General features: G+C 40.8%; 2 protein-coding genes across 2 annotated transcripts in view; both read left to right on the top strand.

Annotated features, from left to right (window-relative positions):
• Positions 1-22049, top strand: part of LOC116044403 (NLR family CARD domain-containing protein 3-like) — a gene marked incomplete at its 5' end in the record, with an annotated part of 39300 nt that overhangs the window by 12316 nt on the left and 4935 nt on the right. The window lies entirely within an intron of this gene.
• LOC116044404 (protein NLRC3-like) lies at positions 4319-21878 on the top strand (the record flags this gene model as incomplete). Its single annotated transcript, XM_035998369.1, has 7 exons — positions 4319-4803; positions 7567-7781; positions 8626-8745; positions 17170-17283; positions 20160-20238; positions 20385-20592; positions 20728-21878. Coding segments are annotated over exons 2-7 (1803 nt in total), but the record flags the coding sequence as incomplete, so codon positions are not given.

Raw genomic sequence — 22049 nt, 5'->3', positions numbered from 1 at the left:
TCTGTGTGTGTGTGTGTGTGTGTGGTAGGTGTGTGTAAGACTTAGCTGCAGGTATTTGACAGGGAGTCTAGGGGTATTATCTAAATAAAATGTTACATAGTCAATAAAAAAAAGGGGAATTTCACAACATTTTGGAGCATTATTATCAACATATCTGTGTCTAAAATGTTGAAGAATCTAGAGCAGATAATACATAAATAACACTCAAAAAGCTTAAAGACTAAACTTGCTTTGCTAAAGTAAAAAACATATTTTCTTAAGACGTGCATCTTCCACAGACCACAGAGGGAAAACACTGGTAGTTATTAAGGTATTAATACTTAACGTCGTGTCTGTGTTTCCTGTCAGTGTTGGCGTTTGAAAACTGCATCGTGAAAACATTTGATCATATCATTCATTTTATATTTGATTAGTTTGCAATGTGACATCATACGGCGCCTCTCTGTCTCTGGCTGTGTCTCAAACTGCACACTTCCGTCAGTGCACTGCTAATGTGCACTGACCACTATTGCCGTAGAGCCCTTCTTATATACTGTCTATGGTAGCGCCCACTGTCTCTGGGCGGTTCCTCTTGTTTCCTGTATAAAGTTTAGTTTCGCTTTCCAGAGGCTGTTGTGTGTCGTATAATATTTTTTCTCCGTAAGAATCTCCGTCTGAAGGTAATTTAACTCTTCTCAAACGTTTGACTGGTGAACTCAAGCTGTCGTTAGTTTAGTTTAAGATCAGAAAACGCTGCAGAGAAACTAAACTAAACACAATCAGACTTCTGACTCAAACTGTCAAACTGACGTCTTAACACAGATCAGCCGCCATGTTGAGTGGATATTTGGGAGAGTAACGAAGAGTTAGAGTCCAGTTATTGATCCTTGTTTCTGTGTTATAGATCCTTTATGTATTATCATAAACACATCTGGCATTTCCTCCGGCGTTCAGCAGCAAAAACACACAGGAGAGGAGCGCTTCTTTTCTCTGTCTGTACCGCGGGGTGGAGGAGGAGGGGGGGGGGGGGGGGGAGTCTAAAAAACGATCTTTTATTAAACTATTAAAACATCATCTGACACCGTTTAAATTCCTTTTTGTTTTAGAGAAAGTTGAACTGAATGAATGTGTTTGAACTCATTTATAAAGGCGGTAAAACAGAATCATTTTATCATCTAAATGTGTAACTGCGTCACAACCTCTCTTTCACCGTCTGTGGTCTCAACTGTAATGGAAGCCATTTTATATTCTGGCTCTTTGCACGAGGCAGTCAGGCAGATAAAAAAAAGGAGACGTTAGTTACGTCATCTCGACTGTCCTGAACTGTGGAAAAAAATAAAGTTAAAGTACAGAAGACAGAAGCTGCCAGAAACATAAATTAATATGCCAATAAAGGGAACCAAAAATAATGAGAATGAATGTAGATATAATTAATTGATAAATTATGACATCAATTGATATTTCTGTTTAATGGTCGTCTTTATTTATTTACCTTAATAACAATTACACTATTTCCTTTCCTTACTTTTTTTCCTTTTTTATTTATTTATTGATGCATATTTTTTAATATTTTAAATGTAATTATTTTTTCTGCAATATTTTTCGTTGTATTTCCCCCACTATTTAATTCCCCGGATTAATTTATTTCAGTATTTATTTCTTTGATACATTTATTTTCTTATTGTTATTTATATCTTATTATTTTATAATTTTTATATTTATTAAAACCATTTTTAATGTATTTTGTTGTTGATTTTGTTTGTTGATTTCTTTTGTATTTTCCTCTGTAATTATTTCCCCAAACTTATTTCCTAGAAAGATTAATACATTCATAAAAGACAAAATAGGAAAGTAAATAAATAACTAAGGGAAATCATTCAAAGGTAAATAATTACAGAAGCAAATTAAAACAGAAATTTTAATTTATGTCACTTTTTTATCAATGAATTAATCCCTATATGTATTTCTAATATTATTGGTACATTTAACTATCGAGCTACTTGTTTTAGTTTTGGCATCGTTTGTCCTCTGAACAACTAGCTGCTCTAATTCCAGGAAACAGATCACCTGTCAGAGCTGTTCTCTCAGCGTCGATTGAAGGTCTTCTTCATCTACACTGAGAAACTGTAAGTTGCTTTGTTTGATACTTTAACAATAAGTTTAGAGTATTAGAGTTTAGAGTACTTGTACACTGAGGTATTTTAATATGTATTGTCCAGCTGAGTAAAACCTTCTTCCTCTTTGGTATTAGTACTTTTACTGCTGTATCCGACTCAAACATTTGTCAATCTAATCAGATTTGTCTCTACAATACGAATATTCAACTATTTGGTCTTTTTTTTTCATAAACAGTATCAAGAAACGCTTTGTTGTACTGTCAGAAGTTAGAACGGGTTCAGCAGCACATAGTGAAGTAAACAAGCCTCGTTAGTCCTTGAGTTAATGCGTACTGACTTAAGAAGACGAGGGTGATGTAATAAAAACATTAAGGCTCTGTAACGCAAGCTTCAGTTCTTCAGGTTTCAGGGTTTTCCTCCTCAGAAGGTGCTTCGGGGGGGGGGGAACATTTAGGCTACGTTTACACGTGGCCGCCTATTTTCATAAACGGACATTTCAATCTCTCCGTTTTCAAAATAACATCGTGCACAGCTGTCAGTTTTCAGAAAACTGTTTGTTTACACGTTCCCGTCTAAATATGCCGTCAAGAGCACGTCAGACCTGTAGGTGGCGGTGTAACGAGAAGCTCAAGCCTACGTTAGCCAATCGGGATCCCCAAAATAGCAACAACAGCAACCAATCGCTTCCTCTCTCTCTCTCGGCTGCCTAAACCTCCGTTTGTCTCAGTTTACATGCAAACAAAGTTTTCCCAAATCTCCACTCTGGCCGGAGGTTTTAGAAAGACGAATTCTCTGTTTGCGTGTAAACGAAGGGCACAAACGAAGGGAAATCTTCCTTTTTCAAAATAACCATAAACAGGGCCTAAACAGGGCCTTAGGGTAAGGGTGGCTTTAAAAGTACAATATGTAATATTTCTGCATTTAAATGTCTAAAAACTACTAAAACTATGTTATATTGTTGAGTTTTCTACTTACACTATCCTAAATGTTTCCAACAACGTTCAAACCAGAGAAATCTGTTATTTTATTTTAATGATACGGGACGTTTCCTTTAGTCGCCTGTATAATAATAATAATAATCATACAACTCTAACTTCGTCAAAACACAGGAACCCAGATGATACATTTGAGAGTAATTGTAAATCACACAATGTCACAGAAAGAGTTATACTCAGTAACCGTAATACTGCTTGCTGTCTGCCACACAGCATCAGTATTGATATCAATATAGATCAATTCAGCTCAATGTTTTGTGCTATGTTGACAAGTAGCTCATGCTAATGCTTGGTGGGGAACGTTATAAGGTTACAACGTTGTTCAACAAGATCATGAAGTCATTTTAAATATAATTGTTTTGATCAAGGTAACATTAAGCAGCACTAGGCTAACCCACAGTTACCTTCGTTAGCTGTATAGCTATACGACTAATCTAATGCTAATTTAGCCAGCTATTCCACCCTGGTTCTTCTGCCTCACTCCCCGCCGCTAAGGGACTTCAGTCGGGATGAGAGCAGACAACAGCCCCGATGACACGACACATCCACAGTTAGCCAGCAGCCAGCCACTATTATTAACTCACAGCAATCCGAACCCAGCCAGCACAAACTCCAGCGCCGGGTGGTAACGATGCTAACGGCAGGAACAGAAAGTTTTATGTTCCGCTGGGGAAACAGACCATATCGGCTGCAGTGTTGTGCTGATATTCTCCCATCCTTTAAAGTTTAGCGGTCTTTTTCACAGTTAAGTTTGACCGACAAATGATGACTGTCGTGCTGCAACAACGGTTAAGTTTAGGCACCAAAACGACTATTTAAGTTTAGAAAAAGGTAAAGGTTGGGAGAATTAGGGCAGCAACACCCGCCAGCCATCGGATGTAAAAAGTTGATGTAGACGTATCCTCGGCCGCTGAGCGCTCCCTCTTCCTATTGGTCAACTTAAAGAAACACGTCATAGGCGGAAAAAGACAAAACATCCTGACATGTTAGACTTTCAGTGTCGTGGTCGTGTTGCGTCCCAGACGTTAGATCGCTTATCTTTGATGATGTCACACTACAAGAGGTAGAGTCACACGTTCATCGGTTCCGACCCTCGTAATCGACCACGACTCTGAACGCTTGTTTGTGACATGTCTGTCAGGTCGGTTTGTTGTTGCTCTCATGTCAAATCTGATTAAATGCAGTGACGGCCCTTTGGCTCCCAGCCCTCAATGTGCCGTCTGTAATGCAGAGGGTTAAGGTTTTACTGCAGTAACATGTCTGAATACTTCCTTTAATTTCAGAAGGAAACCTTTTACTTGTTATTGTCATACATTTATCTGACAGCGTGTTACTCTGCAGATTCACAGTTTACACACAAAGTATTAATCAGCAGTGAAACATAATGTAATGTGTAATGTTACAGATAAAGGACTTCAATTCTACTCTCTCACTGCTACTTCTATGAAGTACATTTTGTAACAATGCAGGATGTTGAACAGAGTATTTTTAAGTTTGTTCGGGTTAGGGAACTCGACGTGTGGGCAGTTTCTCGTGTTTCCTTGACGGGACAAAAGAGGAACAAAAACTAACTGACAACAACAACCACAGTTACACAGAGAGAAGAAATAAAGCTCTTATTGTGAAAATCTGCTTCCTTACAGGTGGAGCTGTGATGCATCAGGAAACAGCTGAGTTTTTCTTCATCAACACTTTGGATGTTTGAAGAAACTGTAAGTTGCTGTTTGATACTTTAACAAGTTTTTGTTTCGTCTCTTCAGGGTTAGTTTCTGGCTCTGTAATGTTAAATATAATGTTTTACTTCCCTTCTCATTTCCTGAGAAAGTGTGGAGGACTTGTGTGTTGAAGATAAATCTACATGTTGTTGAACAGCTGAGTTTATTTCTTTTCTCCAGCTGTCAGAAAACAAACCGTCGTCTCCACCAGCGTAAAGTCAGACACAACTCTAATGTTTCTGCTGAAAGGTTCGGCTTTATCGTCATTATACAACAGGATTCAACAATGAAATGCAGTCGTGGTTTACAGCTGGCTCTGATGAAGTAAAGTTTGATCTTTTATCAGAGAGTTTAACAACCGTGCTGTCTCTGTGGACTTTAGGCTCCTTATCAAGGTTTAATGTTTGGCTTTATTGTCATTTTATAACTGTGCTCTGCACAGGTACCACACCACACCTATCACTGATGCTCAGTAGGTCGGTACCAATGATGTTCTGGCAGTTTCAATCTCTCATGACCTATTGATCATGTATTGATTATTGAGTTCACACAGCTGTTTGTTCAGCTCTGTGTCAGAGGCCTGTGGCTGCAGATCTTCCTCTACTCGTCATTAGAAGTCATGAGGCTCCATCTGCTGGTGGGACAGTAAACTCTACAATGTCTGAACAAAACGCTCACAGAGAGACTAAAATCACTGATTTAATGACTTCATAAACTACGGGGTAGTATTATCATCAGTCTAAAAAACGATCTTTTATTAAACTATTAAATCATCATCTGACACCGTTTAAATTTCTTTTTGTTTTAGAGAAAGTTGGACTGAATGAATGTGTTTGAACTCATTTATAAAGGTGTTAAAACAGTATTATTTTATCAACTAAATGTGTAACTGCGTCACTGTCTCACCATTTTATCTGCCTGTCTTACATGAGACAGAGACGGAGCTGTTAGACACGTCATCACACTAAAGTCACGTCTGTGGAAAGTCCCTAAAGTGGGAAGAACAGAACAGAAGTTGACAAAATTAAATAAATATACTTGATAAATGCCATTAAATGTACTAAAAATATTTAAAAAATATTTAATTAACTGATACAATATGTCATAAATTGACCACTTTTTTATTTCTTTTCCTAATTTATTTTGTATTTTATTTATTTATTTTAAATTATTTTAAATATATTTATTGATTTCTGTAACATTTTCTCTTTGTACTTTCCCCACTTTTTTCAGCAGTAAATAATAATGTATTTATATGTAATGAAGTTCTTTTCCTTCCTCTACTCGTCATTAGTTATAATGAGGCTCCATCTGCTGGTGGGACAGTAAACTGCACGATGTCTGAACACAAGGCTCACACAGAGATATAAGATTAGAAGAAGAATAAAAACTCTGATTTAGTGACTTTATAAACTGTTTGGTAGTTTAATCTATCATCATTTATTAGCTGATTAGATTTTGTTTTAATATTCAGAATCTGTAAAGTAATTTCTTATTTCCTGAGAAAGTTTGGAAGATAAATCTACATGTTGTTGATTTAGTGGATTGAACAGCTGAAGTTAAGTTTATTTTATCATAAAGTCAGACACAGCAGGACACTAACATTTCTCCTGGAACCTTTCAAAATAAAATGTAGAGTTTAAACCTGATAGCTTAGTTTAAAGTAGCAGCCGGGCTGCTGTGGAAACAGTTTTACTGTCATATTAACTGATATTATGATTTGTAATGCTGTGGACGTCACAGATGCTACATCCATTGTTTCTAAAGTCTAATATATAATATTCTCATAATAGAGTCTTGGCTCCATTAGAGGACTAACAAGATAACATTAGTGCTAGAGTCTTTATAATGTTCCTGTTTTTTCAGAAAGACGATGAATGATAGAACAGGATGAGCAGAGAGCAGAAATCATTCAGTGAAGAGCTCCAGACTTTATTTTCTGGTTGATAACTTCTGTTTCTGGAGATTAAAAAGTGGATTTAAAACATAATTAATTGGGAGACAGTTTGGGACGTTTCCCACTGTTCCAAGAACCCAAATCACCATCAGATCCACTTCAACATATGTCATAGGACATACTGGACTCCTCAGAAGAGATTCGTCTCTAAAGCCATTCCTACTCCCTATTGCACGTTCTGCCAACCTGAACAAGCTGTAACTTTCCTGCACATGGTCTGGGAGTGTGAACAGGTGCATGAGTTCTGGATTAAAACAACATCAATAATATCTGATGTGATAGGATGTCGAATTCCTACTGACCTGATTGCTTTATTACTTAATGATGACTCTAAATTACACCTGCTTGGGAGACAGAAGAAAGTTTGGCTAGCTGGATCAACCGCGACCAGGAAAATGATAGCTCAGCGCTGGCTCCCCCCCCACTATCTTTGTATAAAACAGTGGTTGGTGTATTTTTTGGACATAGTTATGCTGGAGTTCTCTACAGCAAGGGTTAACAAAGCTAAGTCATCTACCATAGACCTATGGAGAAACACAGCAGCACAAATATCAGTCCTAATGACCTCAGCATCACAAGAACTAGAGGAGAGGTACTAGGCAAGGTGTGATTTCTGTTTTTGTTTATTTGTTTGTTTTGGTTTTCCTCGAGACTGCAGAGGGTGGGGGGTGGGAGAGGGTTGTTGTTCTTGTTCAGTTGTATTTGTCTGTTCTGTATGTTCAAAAATATAAAAATTATAAAAAAAATTGATCTAAAAAAAAAGTGGATTTACCTCTCTGGTGGTCTTCCTCTCTTTCTAACAGGACCAATCAGAGACCAGATCCTGCTGAACCTGAACCTGAACCCAGTTGTGTGTCCATGAAGAGGGTCCGGTTCATGAAGCCACCATGACGACAAGAACAAGGCGACCTGTAAGGGAGATTATAATGGAGAAAAGTGAGAGGGAGCGAATTGAAACGGAGATGAGGAGACTGAAAATGGAGATGAAAAGACTGGAAATCGAGAGGAGAAAATTGGGGTGAGGAGTTGTGAAACTTCCAACAAACTGGAAGTAGTGTTGTCTCATTGGGTGGTTGGTCTTCTTGTAGAGGGTCTCTGTGTTTCCAGCTGAACTCTGAGGTTACATTTACACTACTACACTTTGGTTTTTAAATGGTGTTTTGAGACAAAAGCAAGAGTTTTAGCTCCAGTAGCAGAAGGTGGTAGTTTTGCTTTTAGTTGCAGAAGAGACTACAGATGAAGAGCAGCCAGCAATGTCGAAAAATAAGATGAGAGAGATATAGAAATAAAGTTGCCTTGCCCCATAACCTCCAGCCTGTCAGTCAGTCACCAGGGCACAGAGAAGACTGTGGTGCCTGTCTCAGAAGTGTAACATTTACTGCACAGCGATCTTGTCATTATATTATAATGTAGTAAACGCTGTCTGCGTTTGTCAAAGATTGATTTAATATGAATTGGTCCTCAGTAGTACCGGCATAATTCTGCACTTGTGTACTGATATCGCGAGACAACATTTAACCTCAATGAGAAATATCATCACGTTTTAATATCGGTCCACAAGATCTGGTCAGACCTCTAATAAACAACCAGTTAGCTTAAAATCAGACTGGTTCAGGCTGGTACACTGGACCAGACCGGCCCAACTCTAGTTACCTCGTCCATCATTAACCAGAGATCTTTACCATGATGACAGAAGGGAGGTACTGCTTGTATCTCCTAACCCCCGCTCTACTTCCTCCTGATTTAGTTTATTTATAAATGTTGAGATTAATTCTCATAATAAAGTTTTGGCCCTATAGGAGGACAGAAGGATTACATTTTACACATTTCTCTCTCTGGTGGTCTTCCTCTCTTTCTAACAGGACGGTGTCTGTACTGGACTCTGATGATTCTGAACCTGAACCTGAACCCAGCTGTGTGTCCTTTAAGAGTGGCCGGTCAATTGACCCACCGCTATTTTTCAGAGAACATCCAAAGTTTGAGTAAGTCATCTTCAGTTACTTTATAACGTCAGCAACATTACAAAACATTTGAAAGAACAAGGAGTGCCCTGATTGATCAACCGCCGATCATTATCGGCTGATATTTACTAAAAACGTGATCAAGTGCTCGGCATTAATGTCTTCTAGCCGCCGAAAAATTAATACACACACGCCGAGAGCAACAACCACACGCCTGTGTCTAATTGGCTGTTCATTTGTAGTGAAGTCCTCCAGCGGCCGACTCCCCCCCACCTTATTGGCCAGGAGCTGCACGTGGTTACTCAGGCGCACGCACGCTACTTCAAACAGAAAGATAGTTGAAGAGTCCTCACCAGGGTTGCCAGGTCTGCTGTTTTCCCGCGGGATTGGGCTACTTTTTAATCTGTGGGGTGTTAAAAAGTCTTAAATTTCTAAATCAAAATTGAAGGCCTTTAAAAATCTTAAGAAGTATTGTGTTCTAGGTCTTACATCATTGTAAACAGGTTTTAATTTTCCTACGTCCATGTAACGCTGCCTCTAATGCTCAATGAAATCTTCCAGCAGCTTGAAAGTTTTTTATTTTTTATTCCTTGGTGTTGTAGTTCTTTCTTACGCTAGTCTGAATATAATGTGATGTATTACGACTACAAATGAGACCAACATGCAACTTAAATTGCAGCCAATCAGCTTTAGTGTTATTCGTGCGAGTTATTTGTACCACAGACATAAAACTGATTTTATTCTTTAGGTATGTGGAAGTGCAAGATTGACCTACTTTTAAAGTGTTGCTGTGGGTATAATTTTATGTCCACTGGTTGGGTGGACCAGACCCACACACACAACGTGCCCCGTAGCTCAGCACCTGCCTCTTTAGAGAAGGCAGCAAACAGACTCGTACACAGTTCACTATAAAACAGGTTAGTTTGTGCAACACAAGCAACGCTAACGAGTCGTTTTGTTAACTATTCTTAACTGTCGTCGCCACATGTGGCTCACTTTTTCTCAGCTAAACGCCGTAGCTGTATCCCTTCTAGAAACAACCAATAGTGACCACCGCCAGTCTGGGGCGAGTGAGAGAGTGACGGTGACTACAGAGAGAGCAAGCTAGCCTGAGCAGAGGAGAGTTTTAAGTTTAGTAGTGAAGATATCAAGTGAATATACAGCACATGGATGTAAAATAAGATCAGTACAGCAGAGTTAGCAGTTGTGTACTGTATAATCTGTAGCAGGAAAAGTTAACAATACTCGTTTTCGGTGTGTTCGTGACTTTGAACGTGACGCGCCAGAAGAAAAAAACAAAGGCATACTCGTGTACTTGCAATGGGAAATTAGTCTATCATTAGCAGATTTTCCTGTTTAAAACCCTGCATATATCTGCACGTTTTTGGTGGGAAAAGCGTATAAGAAACTAACAAACAAAAAAACAACAAAACAACACCAAACTGATCAGTATCGGCCCTTTATCAGCAGATATTGATCATTCATGATCAACAATCAGTATCAGCAGCTAAAAACGTGATGGTGGCATCTCTAGAAAGAACAAACTCCTCCTGAAGAGCAGCAGCATCTTATTAAAGTCTAAACTCCACACTTCATAATAAAGTAGAAAAGTATCGTCCAACAGGTCACAGGACACAAAGTTGTCTGATTTTAATTCTCATGATGAAGTCTTGGCTCCATTAGAGGACTAAAAAGATAACATTAGTGCTAGAGTCTTTATAATGTTCCTGTTCTTTTCAGAAAGACAATGAATGATAGAACAGGATGAGCAGAGAGCAGAAAGCATTCAGTGAAGAGCTTCAGACTTTATTTTCTGGTTGATAGCTTCTAGTTTCTGGAGATTAAAAAGTAAATTTCTCTCTCTGGTGGTCTTTCTCTCTTTCTAACAGGATCAAAGCTGAACCCAGCTGTGTGTCCATGAAGAGTGACCGGTCAATTGACCCACCACTATTTTTCAGAGGACATCGAAAGGAAGGGTAAGTCAGCTTCAGTTACTTTATAACATCAGCAACATTACAAAACATTTGAAAGAACAAGGAGTGCCCCGATTGATCAACCAACGATCGTTACCAATATTTACTAAAAACATGTGATCAAGTGCTCGCCATTAATCATAGTCTTCTAGCGGCCAAAAAATTACTACACACACGCTGAGAGCAACAACCACACGCCTGTGTCTAATTGCCTGTTCATGTGTAGTGAAGTCCTCCCGCGGCCGACTCCCCCCCACTTTATTGATTGGCAATTGATTTCACCTACCAATCATATGAGAGGAACGCAGCTCTAACTAACGCAGGGCTGTACTCGGGCCTGGTGCCCAATTTCTGGCATATGACTATTTTAGAAAAATAAATAAATTAAAAAGTCCACATGGGATCTGTTTTTGATGCGCTGGATTAAACCAATCATCGAGTTCTAGCCAATCAGATGCAAAGTAGGGCGGGTCTTTGACGAAATGCGAGAGTGCGGTGCCGGTGTGGTCTCCGTGGTAACACGCTAAAAAAATGGAGGCAAAGTTTATCAAACTTGGAGAATGTAGATATAGCTTAGCTAAGTTGAGAAACGAGTTAAAAACAAATGGAGCTGGGCATGAATAGAGGACAAGAGGAAACGGGTGGAGATATATATTATATATTATATATTATATATGTCTATGGTGGAGACGGGAAGCCGTTTAGCACTTGGTGCCTCAAATTGAGGGAGCTGGGTGCTTCTGCATCGCATGTTGAAGGAAGACACTGTACGGCAGCAGCGGTAAGAAAGTGCTGCTTGTCACAAAGCTTCGATCCGTGCGCTCTGTCATACGAGTAAGTTACCGGCAACGACGGCTACCGCTGCCACTGCGCCTTCACTGACCGACCGTGTTTGTGATACAAACAATATGTGTGTGCATGTTCATTGCGGAACATGATTGGTCATTAACGATGGCCACTGTGTAAAAGCTGTCTGAAGCCCAAACTGCCCTGACAAAGCTGTCTGTTTGGAATCAGCACGGTAGTAATTTAAACATCACGGCCTTGTCCCAGAGTTTAGACCTCTAGCTATATGAAAAAAATGTTGAAGCAAACAATGTACATGAAGCAACTAATATCAACATGGACAAAATCATGAATGTACTAATTCTCTGTTTTGATGATGACCTGGCCAAAGTAACAACACAACATCTAGAAAGTTTAGTTTTCACAATGATTCATTGTAGGATTATGATATTATTGCAATATGTAAATCTACATTGATTCTTAATTTAACATATGGTTGGAAGAAGTAAACATTCATCCAAACTTTTAGTTCTTAAAAATTATGACTTTTATTATTGTGTAATGTAAGAAGGACTTTAACTGTTTTGCCAGTCAAATTAACTTTAATGAGTGCATTAAAGAAATGCATCCAAAAAAAAAGTTTCAGGCTCAGGATTTTTTTTCACTTTAAGCCCTGTATATGGGCGCCTGCTCTACCAACTGAGCTATACAAGCGCCCAAGAGTCGTCACCAGGGTTGCCAGGTCTGCTGTTTTCTCGCAGGATTGGGCTACATTTAAAGCGTTGCTGCAGGTAAAATTTTTTTGTCCGCTGGTTGGGTGGACCAGACCCACACACACACAACATGCCCCACAGCCCAGCACCTGCCTCTTTAGAGAAGGCAGCAAACAGACTCGTACACAGTTTACTATAAAACAGGTTAGTTTGTGCAACACAAGCAACGCTAACAAGTCGTTTAGTTAACTATTCAGTGTTTCCTTTAGGATTTTTTTTAGCAGTGGGGGCAGGTCTGTCCGAACGACAATAAACTACATCAACACAACAGTATGTGGAGATAAACTGGACGGGCCCAATAAACTCTGAATAGTTCTACATGTTGTTAAATTGCAATGTGAGCGGCAGGATAATTTTAAAGGCAACCGCGACTACATTTTTTTACAGCCCTATTTCTGATACCGTGGTGGCAGAAATTTTGCCATGGTGGGCCGCCACTACCAAATCAACATGGAGGAAACACTGCTATTCTTAACTGTCGTCGCTACATGTGGCTCACTTTTTCTCCACTAAACGCCGTAGCTGTATCCCTTCTAGAAACAACCAATAGTGACCACTGCCAGTCTGGGGCGAGTGAGAGAGTGACGGTGACTACAGAGAGAGCAAGCTAGCCTGACCAGAGGAGAGTTTTAAGTTTAGTAGTGAAGATATTAAGTGAATATACAGCACATGGATGTAAAATAAGATCGGTACAGCAGAGTTAGCAGTTGTGTACTGTAGAAGCTGTAGCAGGAAAAGTTAACAATACTCGTTTTCGGTGTGTTCGTGACGTTGAACGTGACGCCCAGAAGAAAAAAACAAAGGCATACTCGTGTACTTGCAATGGGAAATTAGTCTATCATTAGCAGATTTTCCTGTTTAAAACCCTGCATATATCTGCACGATTTTGGTGGGAAAAGCGTATGAGGAACTAGCAAACAAAAAAACAACAAAACAACACCAAACTGATCAGTATCGGCCCTTTATCAGCAGATATTGATCATTCATGATCAACAATCAGTATCAGCGGCTAAAAACGTGATGGTGGCATCTCTAGAAAGAACAAACTCCTCCTGAAGAGCAGGAGCATCTTATTAAAGTCTAAACTCCACACTTCATAATAAAGTAGAAAAGTATCGTCCAACAGGTCACAGGACACAAAGTTGTCTGATTTTAATTCTCATGATGAAGTCTTGGCTCCATTAGAGGACTAAAAAGATAACATTAGTGCTAGAGTCTTTATAATGTTCCTGTTCTTTCAGAAAGACAATGAATGATAGAACAGGATGAGCAGAGAGCAGAAAGCATTCAGTGAAGAGCTTCAGACTTTATTTTCTGGTTGATAGCTTCTAGTTTCTCCAGCAGCTTCTGTTTCTGGAGATTAAAAAGTAAATTTCTCTCTCTGGTGGTCTTCCTCTCTTTCTAACAGGATCTTCAAGAGACCTGGACCCAGCAGTGTGTCCTTGAAGAGTGACCGGTCAATTGACCCACCGCTATTTTTCAGAGGACATCCAAAGTTAGAGTAAGTCATCTTCAGTTACTTTATAACGTCAGCAACATAACAAAACATTTGAAAGAACAAGGGGTGCCCCGATTGATCAACCACCGATCATTATCGGTCAATATTTACTAAAAACGTGTGTTTTTATCTAAAAAAGTGCTCGGCATTAATGTCTTCTAGCCGCTGAAAAATTACTCCACACACGCCGAGAGCAACAACCACACGCCTGTGTCTAATTGGCTGTTCATTTGTAGTGAAGTCCTCCAGTGGCCGCCTCCCACCCACCTTATTGGCCAGGAGCTGCACGTGGTTCTCAGGCACACTACAGCGTGTTTGCTGGGTGTTAAAAAGTCTTAAATTTCAAAATCAAAATTGAAGGCCTTAAAAATTCTTAAATTCGCTGAAATAGTGTTCTAGGTCTTACATAATTTTAAACATGTCTAATTTTCCTACGTCCGTTGGTGCGAGTCTCTTTCGGATTGTACCACAGACATAAAACAGATTTTATTCTTTAGGTATGTGGAAGTGAAAGTGGCTACGCAACGTTAGCTAATTCCGCTAGCATACGTACAGGCTAACTATAGCCAGTTAGCTTTGTGTATAACGTAACAAAAATCCAACCATCTCGTAGGAGCCAAGCTTAACATTTCATTCAATAAAATGATGGTACAAAAGGAGCACTAACGTCACATGTCTTATGTTGACAACGTGGACGCAGATATAGGAAACTCTGAAGGCAGTCGTAATATTTACCTAGCAGTCTAGGCTAACGCTGTTGCGCTAACGTTAGCAAAACGTCGGCGTAGCGTTAGCTAGCTGTCTAAACTTGTGAAAAGCCGAACAGCATCCCCGTCCAAGTAATAAATGAACACTAGGCAAATATGTTGTTACTGGAGCTAGTCGGGTCCATCAAAACGTGAGATATCTAATCAAAATGTGTTTACAACGTCGGGGGATTTCACAGGTGGGACTGACTGGCAAGTTAGCCCATAGCTAGCATGATGCCTTCTATTTCTAGATCTAGCTAGATTACCAGAACTTATCTGAACTAACGACATGATCACTGTCACTAGATATGAAGAAAACATTGACTTTCACTCGGTGCTATTCACTGACAGTAAAAACACCTCTTCCTCATCCCAGTCAGTCACCATAGTTCTAGTACTAGGCTGATACAGCCACCATAGTTCTATTACTAGGCTGATACACAGTCACCATAGTTCTAGTACTAGGCTGATATACAGTCACCATAGTTCTAGTACTAGGCTGATACACAGTCACCATAGTTCTAGTACTAGGCTGATACACAGTCACCATAGTTCTAGTACTAGGCTGATACACAGTCACCATAGTTCTAGTACTAGGCTGATACACAGTCACCATAGTTCTAGTACTAGGCTGATATACAGTCACCATAGTTCTAGTACTAGGCTGATACAGTCACCATAGTTCTAGTACCAGGCAACAACGGATTAATGCTTAAAGGTACAATGTGTAACATTTCTGCATTAAAATGTCTAAAAACGACCATACCTATATTATATATTTTTAAGAGTTGTTTTCTTACACTATCCCAAATGTTTCCACCAAATGTCAAACCCAGAGAAATCTGTTATTTTATTTTCAGACACGGGGCGTTTCCTTTAGTCGCCCGTCAGTGGCGTCATATAACCTTTCACTGTCTAGTTACTTGTAATTTCCGTCAGAACACTGGCACCAAGTTGATATGTCCAGGAGTAATTGTAAATCATACAATGTCACAGAAAAAAATACTTGTAACCGTAATACTACTTTTTTAGCCACACAGCATCATTTTGTGATTAATTACATGGCACTTTTTAACACAGTAATACAACAGAGACCTTATATATTGATACATTTCAATATTGATCCAGCTTAACGTTACTACAATGTGCTAGTTGACAAGTAGCTAATGCTAGTGCTTGGTGGGTAACATTATGAGGTTACAACATCATTCAACATGCTCATAAAGTTATTTTTAGTATGATTGTTTCGACCACGGTTAACAGCACTGGGCTAACCCACAAATAATAATCACTAGTAACCTTAACGTTAGCTGTATAGATAGACGATTAATCTAATGCTAATTTAGCCAGCTAGGACACCCCGCTCTGTCTGCCTCACTCCCCCGGCACAGAGAGACTCAGTCGCGATGACAGCTGACAACAGCCCCGGGACATAGAACTAGCTAGTTACCGTTAGCCCCCAGTCAGCTATCAGCCAGCCACTTTCATTTCAGCAATCCACCCGACCAGCACTGAACTCCAGTGCCTGGTGCTTACGATGCTAACGGCAGTTTAATGAAGTGCCGGGAAACAGATCAGACCCAGCACCCGAGTCACAAAAGCGGCCATAACGTTAGCTAAGTCTCCGTAGCGCTACCGGTGTCCGTGCCGAAAATCTCCTCCCTGCCAAATTTCTCCCCCCTTCGCGTTTAGCTGTATTTACGGTTAGCTAAATTAACCCGACAAAAGGTGGGTTAAGCACCAAAAGGAAAAGTTAAGATTACAGAAAAGTGAAGGGGGAGATCGTTCCACCGGGCAGCTGGGAGATGTTCTGCTGCTGCACAACGGCCAGCGAACGTCCTCACCGTACCGGAGATTCCCCCGGCAATACCCACCCACACCCGTCTCTCAGCCTCGTTGAATAGCTAGCTAGCGTTACAAGAAACCCCGTCCAAACCCCGTGAAACCATCCAAAAGGTCACATTGACGTGAAATATTTTGTGTTTTAGCTGCTGGCTAACGTTAGCTTGCTGGCTCACTAGCTAACTGGTCAGCTACCATTAAAAATCTGCAGAGGCGACTTAACTTTCTCTCCCTCTGCACCGCACCTCCTGTGTGTGTGTCTGTGTGCGTGTGTCTGTGTGCGTGTGCGTGTGTGTGTGTGTGTGTGTGCGTGTGTGTGTGTGTGAGAGCTGAGCTCTCTGTCAACATGCAGAGAGGACAGAGAAGCTCTCGCTTACAGGCTTTCAGGTACCGAAATTTGTCACCGATTGATTTAATGTGAATTGGTCCTCAGTAGTGTAATTCTGCACTTCTGTACGGATGTCGCGAGACAACATTTAACCTCAACGAGAAATATCATCACGTTTTAATATCGGCCCACAAGATCTGGTCAGACCTCTAATAAACAACCAGTTAGCTTAAAATCAGACTGGTTCAGGCTGGTACACTGGACCGGACCGGCCCAACTCTAGTTACCTCGTCCATCATTAACCAGAGATCTTTACCATGATGACAGAAGGGAGGTACTGCTTGTATCTCCTAACCCCCGCTCTACTTCCTCCTGATATAGTTTATTTATAAATGTTGAGATTAATTCTCATAATAAAGTTTTGGCCCTATAGGAGGACAGAAGGGTTAGAATTTACATATTTCCCTCTCTGGTGGTCTTCCTCTCTTTCTAACAGGGACTTCATGGGGCTGGACTCTGATGATTCTGAACCTGAACCCAGCTGTGTGTCCTTGAAGAGTGGCCGGTCAATTGACCCACCGCTATTTTTCAGAGGACATCCAAAGGAAGAGTAAGTCATCTTCAGTTACTTTATAACGTCAGCAACATTACAAAACATTTGAAAGAACAAGGGGTGCCCCGATTGATCAACCGCCGATCATTATCAGCTGATATTTACTAAAAACGTGATCAAGTGCTCGGCATTAATGTCTTCTAGCCGCCGAAAAATTAATACACACACGCTGAGAACAACAACCACACGCCTGTGTCTAATTGGCTGTTCATGTGTAGTGAAGTCCTCCAGCGGCCGACTCCCCCCCACCTTATTGGCCAGGAGCTGCACGTGGTTCTCAGGCGCACGCACGCTACTTCAAACAGAACGACAGTTGAAGAGTCCTCACCAGGGTTGCCAGGTCTGTGGTTTTCCCGCGGGATGAGGCTACTTTTATACAGGGTGTCTGCGGGGTGTTAAAAAGTCTTATATTTCAAAAGCAAAATTGAAAGCCTTAAAAAGTCTTAAATTCACTAAAGTACTGTGTTCTAGGTCTTACATAATTTTAAACAGGTCTTAATTTTCCTACGTCCATGTAACGCTGCCTCTAATGCTCATTGAAATCTTCCCGCAGCTTGAACGTTTTTTTATTTTATTCCGTGGTGTTGTAGTTCTTTCTTTGTAGTCTGAATATAATTTGATGTATTATGACTACAAATGAGACCAACATGCAACTTAAATTGCAGCCAGTCAGTTTTAGTGTTATTGGTGCGAGTCTCTTTCGGATTGTACCACAGACATAAAACTGATTTTTTTCTTCAGGTATGTGGAAGAGCAAGTTTAGATATACTTAGCTTGAAAAACTGAATTTAGGGCAAAAATCCAGTTTCTTACAACGTCTTTGAAGCCTACTGCTTCTTATGCGAGCAACAAATCAGTTAAACTAACATTAACTACTGTGAAGAGTCTCCAGCAAACGACAGCCATCAGCTGGTTCTGCCGAGTATCTGGTGGCGGCTCCAGCCCCGGCTCCAGCGCTACCTCCACACTGCCTCGGCCAGACCCACACAGCAGCTCCTCAACTCCCGTAAGCGACCTCTGTGTCGCTTTTGGATCAGAGCCAACCGAGCGGAGGTGCTCTGGGTTGGGTACCGAAACCCAGTGCCGATATGTATCTACCGGGCTGAATAGTAACGCGGATTACGGTGGCTCTTAAATGCCTGCGCTGCTCTCTGATGCTCTGAAACGGACATCAGAGGCAACAGAAGCATCTGTAAAACTGTAAAAAATGACATTTTGTGAGATCCAAACAGGAAAAGGAAGGTACGTATTGGACAATGATTCCAATCATGTAAAAGGAGAACGGTGAAAGTTTACTTTTCTATCAAGCAGCAAAAAAGTTACTGCGAAAAACGTACTGCGATGTGATTATCGCACATGCGCACATCGCGATGTAGACGATGAAATAAAATATCGTGCAGCCCTAGGAATTCTCTTCCTCTACTTTGCGGGTCATTAACTGCATATGGACCAAAAAAAACAAAACTGATAGACTTTGGGGTCAGAGGTGCAGCTGATGGTTTCGAGGGGGTGGGGGGGGGGGGCGTAGCTAGGTGGAACGAGGGAGAGAATATCATGGCAGTATTGAATAATTGGAGCCCAGACGCAATTTTGTAATTTTCTAAATTTCTGATCCTCTGAATAAAAACAGAAAATTGGAAAAACAGTTTAAAGATCCAATTTTTTAATTTGTCAAGGTGGAAAAAAATTAAAAATTGGATATTTGAACCCATTTTTCTGTTTTTCCAAATGTCCGTTTGTGCTTAGAAAATTGAACGGATAAGCGTTACACTGACCACAGCAGCACAGAGTCCAGAGTTGATAAGTGAGGGGGGTAGAAAGGTGCTGAGAATGACCAACACCTAACATGCTTATAAAAAAAGTTACCATGAAGCCCTGTTCATGCTAATTAAACAACTGGACTTTAGGGTCAAGTGTTGTCGTATCCGGCCCATGTCCCAGATGTGAAAGCCTCCTTACTGGACTACTACTGAATATAATAATATTCCATTATATTTTGTATTTTGAAATGTTACCTGCCACTATAATTTTGTGATTTCCTTGCAATAAATATTCACATTTTTACCATAAATTGGTGCCTAAAAATGTATCAGAATGCAGGAATTGAAGTCTTTTACCCTCAAAATGTCCTGGGGGAGGACCACGAGACCCCCTCCCCCCCCCTGCTTTGTGTGTTCCTGCAAAGACAAATTCTGAGCAAGGAAAAACCCTGAAGTATAATCACAGACAGCCATAAAAGATATTTAAATTGCAGAGTTAAAACGGATGAAAAAATGGAGAACCAGACAGACAATATGTACAGTGTCAACAGAGAGAACGTCATGGGTGCGGTGTATATTTTCCTGCTTTTTTGTCCTTTGCCAATCACACCTATGAGTTATAATAACGGCCCTGCATTGACTGTCCATGGGACTGTGTTCTGAACTGTTCCTGTCGTAGTTGACATGTGTTTTAATAATGTTCTGTTAATGTTTTGGGGGTGCATTTATGTTATCTGGGTTTTAGTTTTGTCTGGTTAATTTAGTGTTGATGTTTATCTACTGTACATTTATTGGTGGGGATTGATGGCCTCTGGGCAGTGAGTCTGTATATATTGCCACTATAAATAAATACAATGTGCTGTAAGACACCCAGTCTGCCTTAAATCCAAAAGAAGAAGAAGATCTTCCGTTTGTCACAGACTGACAGCCAGTGCATCCAATCAGCAACGAGGAATCATTGTCCAATACATACCTTCCTTTTCTGGTTTGGGTCTCATCAAATGTCTTATTTGTTTTGTGAAATATTGTTTAGTGTTTCTTGAAATGCTTTGTGTTTTGACCTTCTGCGTGGACAGACATGATGTGAGCTAATTCTTCCTGATTCCTCCACAGAGTGAACCAGGAGAGCTCAGAGGTTCCCAGTGGTCAGTCTGCCCAGCAGCATCAAACAGATCTGGACTCCGTATTTATGGTGTGTACATGTTCAACAACTACTTTTACATCTATTCTGTTCACAATCATCTCCATGCTGCACTTTTTCAGTCTGTCCAACATGGATCTGATGTTTGCTTCCATGATTTCAGTTTGATTTGTCATTCATATAATCTTCTGTTCCAGCTGCTGAAGGAGGACATTGACACTTTTGTGGAGAATGAGCTGAAGAAGTTCCAGAAGGTTCTGAGTCCAGATTACCCAGAATGCTTAGAGAGTCAGAGGGAGGGTGAGGATGAAGAGCAGAGGAGGAGCAGAAAAGCATTTCTGAAGATCACACTGGACTTCCTGAAGAGAAGAAAGCAGGATGAGCTGGCTGACCGTCTGCAGAGCAGTAAGAGGATTTCAATAAAGATTTAACTTGATGGACTAATGGGATGTTTACTAAGAGATTGACCAAAATATGTTCCTGTTTATTTTATAAATCGCTTACTGGTCTTTTTTGTTCTTTCAGGAAGTCATTCTGGAGTTTGTCGACGTAAACTCAAATCTCACCTAAACAAGAAGTTCCAGTGTGTGTTTGAGGGGGTTGCTAAAGCAGGAAACCCAACCCTTCTGAATCAGATGTTCACAGAGATCTACCTCACAGAGGGAGGGACTGCAGAGGTCAATGTTGAACATGAGGTCAGACAGATTGAAACAGCATCCAGGAAACCAGACAGACCAGAAACAACAATCAGACAAGAAGACATCTTTAAAACCCCACCTGGAAGAGATGAACCAATCAGAACAGTGATGACAATGGGAGTGGCTGGCATCGGGAAAACAGTCTTAACACAGAAGTTCACTCTGGACTGGGCTGAAGACAAAGCCAACCAGGACATCCAGTTCACATTTCCATTCACCTTCAGAGAGCTGAATGTGCTGAAAGAGAGAAAGTACAGCTTGGTGGAACTTGTTGATTACTTCTTTAGTGAAACCAAAGAAGCAGGAATCTGCAGGTTTGAAGAGGTTGTGTTCATCTTTGACGGTCTGGATGAGTGTCGACTTCCTCTGGACTTCCACAACACTGAGATCCTGACTGATGTTACAGAGTCCACCTCAGTGGGTGTGCTGCTGACAAACCTCATCAGGGGCAAACTGCTTCCCTCTGCTCGCCTCTGGATAACCACACGACCTGCAGCAGCCAATCAGATCCCTCCTGGGTGTGTTGACATGGTGACAGAGATCAGAGGGTTCACCCACCCACAGAAGGAGGAGTACTTCAGGAAGAGATTCAGAGATGAGGAGCAGGCCAACAGAATCATCTCCCACATCAAGACATCACGAAGCCTCCACATCATGTGCCACATCCCAATCTTCTGCTGGATCACTGCTACAGTTCTGGAGGACATGTTGAAGACCAGAGAGGGAGGAGAGCTGCCCAAGACCCTGACTGAGATGTACATCCACTTCCTGGTGGTTCAGTCCAAAGTGAAGAACATCAAGTATGACCGAGGAGCTGAGACAGATCCACACTGGAGTCCAGAGACCACAAAGATGATGGAGTCTCTGGGAAAGCTGGCTTTTGAGCAGCTGCAGAAAGGAAACTTGATCTTCTATGAATCAGACCTGACAGAGTGTGGCATCAATATCAGAGCAGCCTCAGTGTACTCAGGAGTGTTCACACAGATCGTTAAAGAGGAGAGAGGACTGTACCAGGACAAGGTGTTCTGCTTCGTCCATCTGAGTGTTTCTAGTTTCTGGCTGCTCTTCATGTCCATCTGACATTCACCAACTCTGGAGTCAACCTGCTGGCAGGAAAAAAAACAACATCAACACAGAGTGTAAATGGACAACTGAACTTGGTCC

This window comes from Sander lucioperca, chromosome 24 (assembly GCF_008315115.2).
Source record: "Sander lucioperca isolate FBNREF2018 chromosome 24, SLUC_FBN_1.2, whole genome shotgun sequence".
Lineage (NCBI taxonomy): Eukaryota > Metazoa > Chordata > Actinopteri > Perciformes > Percidae > Sander > Sander lucioperca.
The sequence above is the reverse complement of the archived record's forward strand: the minus strand, read 5'-3'. Positions and strand labels throughout refer to the sequence as shown.